General features: G+C 39.7%; 1 protein-coding gene across 17 annotated transcripts in view; it reads left to right on the top strand.

The window, feature by feature from the left end:
• Nucleotides 1-13,866, top strand: part of LOC135482789 (FERM domain-containing protein 5-like) — a 54,053-nt gene that overhangs the window by 16,466 nt on the left and 23,721 nt on the right. For 16 of the 17 annotated variants that reach the window (XM_064763151.1, XM_064763155.1, XM_064763159.1 and 13 more), the window contains 5 exons: nucleotides 4,218-4,260; nucleotides 10,638-10,716; nucleotides 11,806-11,903; nucleotides 12,867-12,987; nucleotides 13,232-13,334. In XM_064763151.1, coding sequence (XP_064619221.1) covers nucleotides 4,218-4,260; nucleotides 10,638-10,716; nucleotides 11,806-11,903; nucleotides 12,867-12,987; nucleotides 13,232-13,334 — 444 coding nt within the window. The remainder of the gene's footprint in view (nucleotides 1-4,217; nucleotides 4,261-10,637; nucleotides 10,717-11,805; nucleotides 11,904-12,866; nucleotides 12,988-13,231; nucleotides 13,335-13,866) is intronic. The other variant, XM_064763153.1, reaches the window with a different exon arrangement.

Below are 13,866 nucleotides of genomic sequence, written 5' to 3' on the forward strand. Positions count from 1 at the left end.
TCACTTTTGAATATTCTTAGTATTGTCTTGACGATCTATGTTATCTTTTAATTCTTCATGTTTTATATCATGTATATGTGGAGTACGTAAAGTAATCACCGAAGCTGGCAGTTCACATTGAACTAGGTAGGCCACCATATTCTCCAGTAAATTGGTGACAAGAATTTCTTGTGAATGTAAATGAATGTCAGTTGATGGTCCTAATGAACACATTATGGTGGTTGGTATTATGCTAAAACAGTACACTGTATCCAAGGTGACAGACACCTTGAACAGGGTATTTTGCAAATGGCGGTTCCTATATCACCATATGTCATCTAGTCAAATGGCTTTATTTGGTTAGGCCACTGGTTCCAATAATGAGCTTAGCATATCTTACCCAGCACGCTTAACTCTTCAGAAGGGAGTGCCTCATAAATAGTAGTCGATGTATAAAGTAGGAACTTACATCCTCCCATAGTTTCTCACTCTGATTGATTAAAAGGAATGATACAAAGGCCTGCTGTGGGAGTATGGAGCTTAGAACAACAAAGCCTTTATATCATTCCTGTTTCTTTTGCCACTCATGCCTTAGCAGATTTGGAAGAAGGGATGCAAGTCATGTCACATTAGGCTTCTTTGGTAGGCCAGTACAAGCAATCTTTGGGCCGTTGATTATGATAGCATGCATCCATTTAAACTTGCTGATGATTTGTTTGCAGGAATGAGAAAAGTAAGCCGCAAGTGGATGATTAGAAGACATCAAATTACAGCCAAAGAATTGATTAGCAGCAAGCTAATTACTGTGTTAATTTGCGAATCTTATCGATTTATGAGTCTCCAAATGATCCGCTAATAATCATCGATGTAATTCTTGTCACTATTGATACGCTTCATTGTTTGAATATCGTTTTGCGCAGAATATTTGTAACAATAAGGCTAATCCATTTTGGGGCATCTAACTATGGCTGGGTCCATCACTCACCAGTTTGGCCGGATGACACAAAAGAGCTTCCAGTACAGCTTGCATGCAGTCTGGTCTACCATGAGTAGCTGTTTTATTGGAACGATCCATGAAATGCAGAAAAAAAAGTCTCTGGGCAATAATTGACAGCGAAAGGCCAAGGGAGTCTTCATGGGCAAGAACTGATTCAAGCAGCTGATAATAATACTCTGAGTTCTGTAGTGTCCTGGTCGGTTGCTAAAGGATACTTTGAGGCAAGTCTTCTATACAACTGCCTTTCTCCTCATCTCTTAGAAATAAGCTCCTGGCGTCATGAATTCCTATTCTGTGGTGCTCTAGGAGATGAGGCAGACATTGGCTGATTGGATTTTGAAGCATTGCTGATGACCATTCCTGGCTTGGATTACTTGTCCGTGACTTGGTTATCAATTTCATTTATTGGGAAGGTGCAATAATATGTTGGACGAACATTTCTTGAGAAATGTTCTGGTTCTGTGACATAAGAATATTGAGATTTTTTTTCCGGCCTTTTGCAAAGACCTCTTATTCAAAATTATTGAGAAGTAATGTAACCGCATGCAGAGGCCGTGTTAAATGCTCAATAACTGCAGCCATTATAGTCACCCCCTCCCTATACTAAATGAAGCAGTCGATCACCCCGAACACTCTCACACTTGGGACCAACCAGCCTCCCTTTAGTGGCAGCTTGCTTTCCCAGGATGTGGACAACATTTAATTGCCATCGCAACATCAGTCCATACACCTGCTGATTCGTCAGATTGTTACGTTATCACATTCTGTAAATTATTCAATATTCATCAGTCATGACCATGAATTGTATCTACCAGCTTCGTCGCCAGTACATCAATATTAGGTCTCACTTCCTGCTTATTCAAAGACATGCTTGTTTCATAAAACAAGGTGGTTAGATTATTCATATGATGAAAATGTCATTACTTGCAGTGGACCGAATCTTGCCCAACTGCCATTGGATCAACATTTCATATAATTTAAAATCTTGGGCTGCCGACAATCATATGTGTCTTCTTCTCTCTCTTCTTTGGCATATAAACGTATAAACATAAAAGGCATGGCGAGCCCCTACCGCGCTAGTGTTTGGCTGACTTGGATGAGATTGATCTGCATGCCTCGCTTGTCACATTTGCCTTTCATTCTTTCACAAAGATGCTCTCCATCAGAGGCAAGCTGACGTCTGATTGACATTTCCGTGGGATCATGAAGTGCTGGCACTTCTTCTAGCACATTGACTATTGGTTTCCAATAGGAATTGTAACATCTGTCACACAGTTAGTGTTTTTGTTTACCCTGTGGTGCGAGGTGATTTTTAAAGGCAAAGTATTTCACCTTTGCGGGAGTGGCTGGATTTGTCTCTTATGCCACTATTTTGCCTGTTGGAATCCCTACTTCCCTCAGTAGAATTTAGGAGCACTTAGCTGTCAAACGCCTATGAAATTGTTTGCCAAGTGGGGTCTATCAGATAGGTGCTGTAGCTTGGGGAACTCTCGTCAAATTACATGATTGCCTTTCTAACCATTGGCATTGATGTCACTTAACGAGAAAGCAAGATTATTTTCTTCTGATTTTCCTGTTTCATTGGTTATTTCTGGAGGCGACTCTTTATCAACTCAGATACTCATACTGCCAGCAGTTCAAAGGGGTATAACTTTGCTGGGTGATATTTTCATTCATTTGACATTTTCAATACATAGATTCCTAAAAATTACTTCAACTTTTTAGTTTGCATTATAAAATCCTTTGTTGGTTGGTAACATTTTCTGTGTGATTTGCCTGATTTAGAACTTCTATAATGATGTTACTATTTCTGACTGAATCACCATGGTTACTTGGATGGTGCCACCAATTGTTACAGCTGAGGAAAGTTACATTCCTTTTATAACATCACCAGAAGCTTTAAAAGGAGTTATCCAGGGAGACTTCAATTGATCTGATCCAGAGCGTAATTTTCTAACTCAGTTTCTGACTTGAGCAAAACGATACTCTTGACTTTAAAGACACAGAATTTGATTATGGAACACTCTTTGAGGGACAGTTAGTTCATTAAAAAGATACGTCTGTAGAAGTTTATGGATTCCTTTTGATCCCTGCTGTTTGCAGCTCTCGAGATCATCGGCTTGTTGGTCTTGGTGCTTTATAATATTTGTCAGGGAAGAGCTTTCAGGCTACTTTCCTTATGAAGTGATAGTTTTTGGCAATGAATTCTTTTTTCTAGGTAAAATGGGATTCTCTTCTGACCATTCTTTATATTAGCAGCAAGGAAAGGAAATCTTTGGTCTTGCGTCCCTTAATAAGTGCTGCGCAAAAGCGCAACCTTTTATAAAACCCTGGTTAAGTCAGGATGTTTGGAGAGTGTAACACTAGAAGAATATTGATGTTATCAACCATTGAACAGCTAGTTAATGCTGTTGCATGGGCTTGTCATCTGTCCATCTTGAGTGCGCTGGTGTGAAGATGGATAGCCATGCATGTCTTGCATGATCAATGAGATTTATCTTCCTCCCGGAATGCTGAAGTTGGCTTGGTTGTGCTGTTGAATTTGCTTAAGATCAGTGTCAAGTGAACGCTACTGTTATGCTCATTTTATGCAGGGTTTACAAAGTATACTTGAGTATGCAACTGCGTTGATCTGCCTGTCATTTGGTGTGTTCAAGGTCAATAGAAACCATAGAAACACTGTTGGGGTGATACTATCTTGCCTGATCAATGAGTTTCATCTCCCCTGGGATCAAATATAGTCAGTTTGGTTGCTGCTGAATTTGCTTATGTCACTTCTGATAAGTGTCAAATGGCTGTACACATGTCATATCATGTTTATGGCATAATTTTACTGAATTGATTAGCCACTAATTTAGGGTGTTCCAAGGTCAAGAGAAACAAAACTAACTGTGACTACTGAAGGCAGACCCTGCATAAAAAGTGACTATATATCGACAAGCAGTTTTTTGTCCATTTGGCTTCTTTATTGAGTGGGCATGTAGACCATCAATGACTCAACACTATACCTTTCGGGTCTCTATGTGCACTGGATGATGAGATGGAAGCAACAAGATATTCCATTTTATTTCATCTTTTAGATGCAGCTGATGAGGGTTACTTGTTAACTTTGGGCGAGAAACAGTTATACACTTGGTACTGGATTTCTACGAGCAGTGCACTGGTGGCAGGCAAGGCTTGTAAGTGTTGCATTTTTGAGACATTTCCAGTTTTTCACCTATTCCTATTCTTTCTTTTCCAGCATTGGTTAGATCCGGTCAAGTCAGTCTATAAACAGCTGAAAAGTAAGTTGCCACTTCATGATATTTGATTGCTTTTATTTTGCCCGTTGTCCTGGGAAATTTCAGAAAGCATGGTTCCACTTGTGTGCCTTTCTACTAAGGCCACCACTGCAGGGAGAAATGTTCTAGTGGAGACAGGCCATTATGGTTATATCAAGGTGTATGCTTTGGTATTTCAACACTAACAGATGAGAAACTATACAGCCTGATGCAAGTCAATAATGCACAAAATATCCATCAATAATGCATGGTTTCATATCCAAGGTTTATTAGTTGGTGAAAACAATGGGCTAACCTGTATTCTGATAAATCACTTACGTCTGCAGCTAGGAAGACTAGCTGCATTGTATACACACCTACATGTAATGGATGTATATTGAAATGTAAGGTGAAGTGTTACAATTATAGCCCTACAGTGAAGAAATCAGCCGGCAGTACATTTATGTTCACAGCGGCTCCTGGGCTTAAATTGTTCCAAACAATATCTCATTTCAATATCCTCACTTTTAGGAAAACGTACAGTCATGAAAATCTGTGATTTTGGTACATGCCTCTTGAAAATAAGTCTGATATACTTGCAAGATCTTGGCGACTCAACCCATTATCAGCATTCTTCCAACCAGCCTGAGTGCGCATGCCAAGAGTAGCTTGACAACGTTTTTAGAGATTGCATCGTGAATCTCATGTATTGAATACTGAGCACGTATGGTGTTGCAGAGTTATACGCTCATAACAACAAGAATATCAGTCCATTCCTCTAGTTTGCAGCATTTTAATTAAACTGTGCGTTCCAATTTAAAGTTCTCTGTCATGATTAAATTCTACAGTTAGCTAGCTGTTACGCGTGACAGAGCGATCTCTGACAGTCTTGTTGATTTCAATAGAAGCACATTGATTTTCTTGGAGCAAGACATCAACATGTTCTTCCTCTTCGTTAGCTGTATCTGAATTGCACTTCAGATATGCGCAACGGACCTAATTAATTCCGATTTGAAATATTGATATCACATAGTTGATGTGGTGCGTAGGTCTTAAAGGAGGTGTCTCGCAATAAGGCTAGGCCAGCACACTTTGTTGATATTTACTGAGTCTCCTTAAAGATGGCAGCTCTTGAATGCCTCGGGGAAATCATGTTATGTACCTTCTTTGAATACACATTGGGATGTACATTTATAGCTACAATGCTTTCTTCACAGGATCTCTGCAATTAGATTAGCCATTATCACGAGACATAGACCTGATCTGCCTTATCTCAGGGTCACCCCAACGGCCGCATGGCTGCAGGATATGATAATGAATGCACTAAACTCTGAGTGAAAAATGTTTTTGTCATTCAACTTATCTCCCCTATTCAGACAGATTCATCTAGTTTCACAGATCTATGACTATATTTCTGGCTTCTTTGTGACATCCCTATCGATAAACCACTCAGCAAATCAAGAGTTCCACCAACGTAGTTTTGTATTCATCGATTGCCAGTCCACAAGTGTTGTTGATCGAAATTACAAACATCGATCCCTTCCTTAAAAAATCGATGAACAATGGTTGTCAGCGACCTCTTCAGGATGATATCTGATCTATTTGGCGTAATGACGTCCTCCTGTGCCTTGATACGCCATAGCATTGATGACCAACTTCTGATAGTTCGCCAAGTTCCGTTGATTGTCCTACCCTTGTGGTGTGCTGCGCTCTGACCGTGAAGGGTCACTATGATATTGGGTACCAGCAGGGAGGAACCTATTTCATTCCGATCGCTATTTATCTGCAAGCCCGACAACTGGCAATTGCCCGTGGTGAGATAAGTATGTCTGGGATCAAAGAAGATTACTATGTCTTCTTTTGATAATATGGATGATTGGCGCTTGAGAATAATGCCATTGGCAATGCCCAGGGAAGTTATCATTATACCGAGTTGTGTGGAAGTTATGAGTAGTTTGGAAGGCATAATCTGTATAGTTCTGATAAAAATGATTATCTGATCATTGCCAATTGGCGGTTTTAAAGTTTCTGAATGAATGTGTCTGGTGAACCATGATAAGAAAAAAATTATGATCTTCCAGAAAAAATATGTGGAAAGGTAAGAGATCTATAGTGGTATCTCCATTGTAAGCTGTTGCGGCATTCGCCAGTAAATAGGAACCTGCGATGACCACTGCAGATGAGAGAGTTTTGCTGCATGCAAATATGTTCGCAGGTTACAGCAACAAAAATTGCCTGTTTGCATTGCCCTCCAGACAGCCTTTCTTCATCCAAAGTGAGAATCTCACAAGTGAAGCACTTATCACGACTCAATAATGGCATCTATAATCGATACCTACTCAATCATTCAACAACTTCTGTGGCTGCTCCGATTCGATTACTCCTTTGAACCTGCTTTTATGTCACGCAGCAGCTGGCTGCTTTTGCTTCTTCAATATCGGTGATCTTTCAACAAAATAGGAGGATGCGACAGATAGAATAGGAAACAGCTGTATATACACTGCTTGTTATCTCAAGAATGAGCGTTGATTTCAAGAAGAAGAAACCCAGACTTTGCTAATACAGGATCGCTGAGAGCGCATCTTTCTCCTAAATATGCTAAAGGTTTACCTCCCACCCGGGCGTCCATGATGTTAACTGGGCTAAAATCTTTAGGAGCCAACTGCAAGCGACACCTAAACAAAAGGAAGTGCTGGCCTCATCTAAAATAACAGCTGGTTTAATATTTGGGCAGAAAACACAAAAAAAGTCATTTGTTAAGTAGAACAACACTTCAATGAATGTAATTTTCTGCCCCTGTTGAAAAATACTTTGATCAATGCTAATATTGGGATCCATCTTTTCACTGTTCAATGCATTCAGCCTCATTTCTTTAAGATGCTCTTTCTTATCTATGCATTTCTTTCATGTCTATTTCCTCCGCTTTGAAACAGTTTGTGCCTTTGCTCATTTGAATACTTTTTTAACAAATTCAGTTCAAGTGTTGATAGGATCTATGTTTCGAAGAATTGTTGGTGTTGTTGTGATAACTTTTAATATATCAAAGTTTCATTTCTGGTTTTTAGCCCTCGATAGTCCGTCGTCGATGTCCGTTAGCGGAGCAAGTTTCATCATCGCTAGGGCTAGATGGCTAAAACTTTGTGTGATGGTAGCTTTGGGCAATATGCCCAGACTTATTTCTCTTTTTCGCGATATGACCTACTTTCTGGCCTCGAGGCGGCCATCTTGGAAATTGGTTTTTGCCTTTTTGAAGCTAGTGGTTGTACGAATGGTCTTACGTTGTACGTTTATCCCCTGTTGTTTTCGATCTAAGGCTCCCTTCATCAATCTTTGTCTTCTTTTCGTCCTAATTAGGCTCTCTGAGGAACCTCCTAACTTTGAGTTATCGACAACCTGCTTGCATGAGATAAGGGTTATGTCCAACACCGCTGGGATGCAGTTGCGTGCTCCAACAAGTCAGTGTTATAAATCTCCTGGTGGCATGGTTTAAACGTTTGTCCTCAGGTTACTTGGATGGAGTTGTGGAGACATGAAGGAATATTTTAGTCCACAAAGCAACGTTTTGATTACGATTACGATTTGGTAAACTTGGAAGGAATTCAGAGGTTTGTTTGAACAGTATGATTTGTGTAAGCCTTTCAAACGAAAACAGAGTACAACTTTTGAGGATAGAATTGTCAGGTCCTACACCAGCTTATACTTATCCTGCAAGAGCATATCACAAAATGAGGAGAACTCTGTCTGAATAGGGACAGGCTCTTCACAAATGATGGAGTAAAATGATGTGCCTTGAAAGTTCAGGAAATGTGCTCCTGGTTGATCTCATTCTTGGAACATGTTCCCTTCAGTTGCCTTTGGTAAACCATCATGCATTGAGCCATCTGAAAACAAGTGACACGCTCATATTTGTGTCGTAATGCGGCTTGGTCGATATTTCGTGCCATATCACAAAAAGGCCAGTCGTACTCGTTTCCAAATATGTTCTGTAACTTGCGTGTCTATTGTCAATGCCTCTGGAGAATATGTCCGATATGACCATAATAGCCTGGCAATTGCTTCAGGAAGTAATAAATGTGTTCAAGCATACTCGAGACATCGTTATCATGACGGACTGGTCACGTAGAGCTACACTTTGACAAACGCGATTTTCCTGATGTACAGGTTTCTTATTTTAGTTGCTAAGGAGCAGCAGACAGACTGCAGATTGCTGGAGGAGTTTTTTTGTCTCATGTGATTAGGCATGTAAGCAGATTGAAGGACATTCTCTTTACCATTACACTCACAGGGGGCCATTGCACCATGTATTTAGTCAAGTGACTTCGGTAATATTGGCAGTCTTGTAATGACGTAGTTACTGTACTCGTATCAATATCTGTTATCAATCTTTTGCACCAATCCATAGGGAATTGCATTAGTAGAGAATTTGGAGTCAATGAGGTTGGCTTGATGACCAAATTTTAAAAATAATCCTCCTCCTGGGGACTATGGCTAGCAAACGGCAGTGAAAGAGAACTCTATAGAAATCAATATTTAAATTGGTAGTGACATATATGTTGGAGCGGAATAGCCTGAGAGAAATGTGCGCTGTACAAGGTGATGGGTTTGATTTCATTAAAAGTAGTCTGTCTCTAACTGCTTCCCAATTCACCTTAGCAATGGTCAGCAAGTTTCCATACAGTCTTTGAGGTATTCAGGATGACTGATTAGTTTTTATAGACCTCTGCAATGGAGTTCGAATATGATATTGCCAAACAATGCAATATGATAAGCCTGCCACACAGCTGCGGCATCAGCCAATTTCATCCTAAGGCTCTCAAGTGGTCAGTGTTCGTACTTCATTTGTTGCATGGGCCTCTTGAGGACGGATTCCATATTGATTGATGGGGTTAGTGTCGGCAGACTTTCGGAAGGGCTTACTGGAATGACAGCTAGGCATCGGTTTGGCAGGGTAATTACTCTTGGGTTGACCAAACTGATGGATTTGTTGCCTCTTGTGTACATGTACTTCAGCAGCCCAAAACTAATTCGAGTTGTGTTCAGCTGTTCAAGACAAGTTCAATATCACAAGCTGCATGATGTCAGGCCAATTGCTGTTGCTTTGTTCCATCTTCTGCTTTATAACCAGTCACACTTGACTTTTGTTAAGCAATAGAGAAGAGTTTGATGTTTGTTTTAACAAACTTGCAGGATTAGTTTGGGGAATTCTACCATCCCTCGGTGGTAGACAATGGTGATAGAATCAGACAAATCATTTAGTGGGCCAAGTTACGCCAGCCCAAGTTACCCAATAGATGAAGTAGTAATACAAATGTATGACATTTCTTAGATTATATTTTCCTTCTTTCCTCTGGGGTTTGAATAGTTGATGGGATAAAAGCGATAAGCGTTTGTGGCTGTCCCTAATGTAATAGAGCAATGTGAGTGGCTGAAAGAGGTTACTTAATTGTCCTGACATCTCGATATTTCAAAGGCCCCACCCTGAATCCTGTCAGGCAGCTTCGACAGAAATCAATACAATCTGTTGCCTCTGCCTAATTTACCGAATCCCGCTAAAATATGGATGTTAACAGCCGTTCTTGGGTCTATCCCAGCCTCCCGACAATTTTGCTCTTCAATATAGATTCATTTCTCTCTGATAAAATCAGCGATTTCTAGATGTGGCTGTAAATAGATTGAACCCATCAAATTCAATCAAAGTGGGTTCCCAAAGGAATGGCATGAGAGATGAAGGCAAGATTAAATCTGGCTAGAAATACGGCACAACCAGAATAGGCTCTTGTCAACTTCAGTTGCCCAATGTCTCGAGTGCATTACACAACAGAATCACATACCGAATGCACTACAGATTGTGGCCAACCCAACTTTGAACCATCAACTGGCTGATCTGGCTTTATTCAATTGACAGATGTGTGATCACGATATGAAATTTACTGCCTTGTCATTCGTTGTCATTCATCACATTAGCTGAGCAAACATGAGTTTCATCTTCATAAGAGCTGCTCCTAGTACGAGTCTATAGTACGAGTCCATTAGACATGTTAGATGTGCCGCTTGGGATAAATTTAGATTGAGATACTGTAAACCCTAAAATGTCTGTATTCACGTTTATGTGTAATTACAAAAATATAGGGCTTTATAAAAAGGAAATATTTTTTTATTGGAAAAAGTTTGGTCCGTTCCCACCTTTTCCTGAAGATGGTATTGGTTTTGTTTCAACATTGAACAGTGCTAGAGGCTGGTAGAGGGGTTTGGTCCACGCAGATCGGCATGGTTTGGCCATGAAATAGTAATCAGATGTGTCCAAACCTCAAGAGAGTTCATAGAAAACAAAAGGAGCCTTTATAAAAACACAGATTTCACTCGACAGTTGTCTAATTTTATGTCTGTTTTGTATTTTTCAGATGTCAACCCAATGGTGCTGTGTTTCAGGGTCAAGTTCTACCCTCCAGATCCCATGCAGTTAAAAGAAGAAATAACAAGGCGAGTTCAATAGACGATTCCGACTATCTTATGTTAATGCTCTGAAGCGAATTTTTGGCTTAATGTTGACATTTAGAATGAGGCTGATCCACTGCATCTGGAGTGTAACAAAAATATGCAAAAGTTTCTCTTTTGGATTCACCAGCGGCATTCGGACCCCTGTGAATCGATAAGAGCAAAAGAATCACCTTTCTAAATCAATATCACCAGGAGTTGGCCTTATCAATACATTATTCCTCATATGTGTTCTAACATGAAATGTGTTAGTGACGATGACATGCTTACACTGAAATGTACCGCACAAAAGGAGATGCATTCCTGCAGCAGTTCATTTCACGCTCCATCATGATTACGCCGTCATAAAACAAAATTTCTTGCGAAACTGCGGGAGACATGAATTTTAAATCGCTTCGATTTCTATTGGAATTTTTTGAATTATGCACAGGAATCGGTATGCGAGATGTGATCATTCTGTGTGGACTTTTTAGCAGACTGAAGATGGTCCAATCAATATCTGCATTTATTAATATTTTCGTTGTGACAGCTTTCTGTCCTATTATGTTGTTGACCGAGCTTTATTGATACACCAGGGTCTCATAGAGTCAAATAAATCAATAAATTACCATTTCAAGATGTCTCAGTGACAGGTTTTGGATCTGGTTTGTTCAGAAATTCAGAGATTGACAGGAAGGGAGGTAATACTCAGAGTTGCCCTTCAATTATGCCTCCTTGGCCCCAAGATTCTGACTCGGCTTAAAGCAAGAGTAGCAGTCCTTGCTGAATTGAGTGGTACCCTCTGATACTGCACAGCTGTCAACAAGGTAGTTAAATCATTGCCTATCAATTAGTTGACTTCATTTTAACAGAATTTCTCAAATTAAAGATAGAATGCCTTTCTATCAAACAGATGACTGCATTTGGCCTTGGTGTCCATGTTGTTGTAATAAAACTTAGATGGCAGTTTCTCCTTTTTGTGAAGAATTTTCTACGCCCCTTAATTTCTTATTTTTGATCCCTTCAATTCAACACAATTAAGCTTGTATTGTTTGTTTTTATATTTAACAAGTTTTGCTTCTTCCCTATTTCCAGATATTTTCTCTTTCTCCAATTGCGACGGGATCTTCACCATGGCCGATTGTTGTGCTCTCAGTCAGAAGCCAATCAGCTCGCAGCGTATATCATCCAGTGTGAGTAGGAACAAATTTGGTCGGCAGACGACTAGGGGAAATTCATAGAGAGCTGTTTTTCACTTGATGCAGTCCGGTTTTCAGCTCAGGGATCAGCCTTGATCCGGTTTCCAGCATTCTAATCATGCAATAATGTCATTATTTGACATTGGTGTCTTCATAATGTTGATGCAGCTTCGAATCTTTGATTCATAATGAATTTCAACCAAGTTTTAGTATATATCATGTAACATCACATGTCAGTGTAAAGGGGTTTGGCAAAAATGAAAAACGGATAGATTTATATATACAGATCATTGATTTCTGATCCCAGGATCTCAGACACTTGATAAAGTGAAATGAATGAACTCGAAATAGTGCTGAATTCAGAAGTAAATGAAAACTGTCCAAATAGCATAGTTTATCGGAATAGTACAATGGAGCTGATATTATTACTCCTGGGGTAGAGAGAGTCATAACATCAATACAGCATCTGAGAGTAAATGGTTGGGATTTTATTAGCCCCGTTTATAATAACAGGAGGCCCTGGAGAATAATGTCGTTGAAAACATATGTTCCTGGAGAATATGTTGTGGAAAACCTACATGTATGTTATTAATCTAGCTGGGAATATAAAGAATATTGTTTAACTCGTTCAATCATTTTATGATTGTATTGTGTATCTTTAAGCTACATGCACTTACTTTAAGAGAGACTGAAATAATTCCAATAAATACTTATGAAAATTATCCAGTTTTTCATTTGGTTCTGGCCATGAATTGCAAAATATGGTCAGGGGCAATATCTTAGTATTTTTAACTCAAGTTAATGATGCATTTTAAGCCACTCTGACCATAAATATGTAGATAAGAAACTTGTTAAAATTTCCCTGTGCTGGCATGCCAGTGACTGGAGATGTCCAGTAAATTGCCTTGAAGGTTGCTCATTGCCTTGATCTTACGTGTCATTCATCCGCCTTTTCAGCTGAAGTGGGTGATTACGATCCAGTGGACCATCCCCCTGGTTATGTGGGGAACTTCAATATGCTGCCAAAACAGACACCAAAAATGGAAGACCGGATAGCAGAGATTCACAAGACGTTAAGGTAAATGACATGTAATTTTCTGTCACAAATTAAATACTGACAGTGGGATAATGATAAGAACAGAGGAAAAAAGCGGGTTACTTTCAGCTGACTATACCTCGATCATGTGGATGACCCTAGCTCTCGTGCATAGATGGTTGAAAGGAAATTACACTGGCGTAATATTTTTGGCATACCCCTATGTGCCAATATAGCCTTAATGATTTGTTGGCACTTTACAATAATGTAACTTTCATTTCTCCAGTGGTCAAGTGCCATCGGAGGCTGAGGCCAGCTTCTTAAAAAAGGCATCAACAATGGATACGTATGGTGTCGACCCATACCAAGTCAAGGTAGGTCATGCGAAGGTAAAGTCACTTTTATACACATACAACAGTGTTGTTTGGTGTACAGTTGGTGACCCTTAGTGTAAGAAGGTTAATATAGTCAGTGTTTGACTTTGTATGACTTTAAGGTCTCGTGATTAAAACCATCAACTTGAGACCTGAAGGTGTCATCAAGCTGAGATGTAGGACCAAAGAAGAGTTAGAAACTTAGCCCAACTTGGGATTACCTTTCGGTTCCAAGCGCATGTCCATGTTCATGATTTAATTTCCCAGTTGTAAGCAGACGTCAACTAAATTGAAGCAAATCATCATTTGCTTGGTTACTGGCCTTGTGGGACATTTGAATATCAATAAAGGAGTTTTCTAACACGCTATCTTTGCTTGTCTTGTCTATTGGGTTGTGTAGTGTGCCTCACTTGGTGATGTTTTTACCTTGATATCAGTGTAGAATTGTGCAAGTTAGAATTTGTGCGTTTCTTGTCTGTAGGTGTGTAATTGGTGCAAATGTATCAGTCTGAACTGGTCACGATATTTGAATGATATATTTTTGTGC

Source organism: Lineus longissimus, chromosome 2 (genome assembly GCF_910592395.1).
Source record: "Lineus longissimus chromosome 2, tnLinLong1.2, whole genome shotgun sequence".
Lineage (NCBI taxonomy): Eukaryota > Metazoa > Nemertea > Pilidiophora > Heteronemertea > Lineidae > Lineus > Lineus longissimus.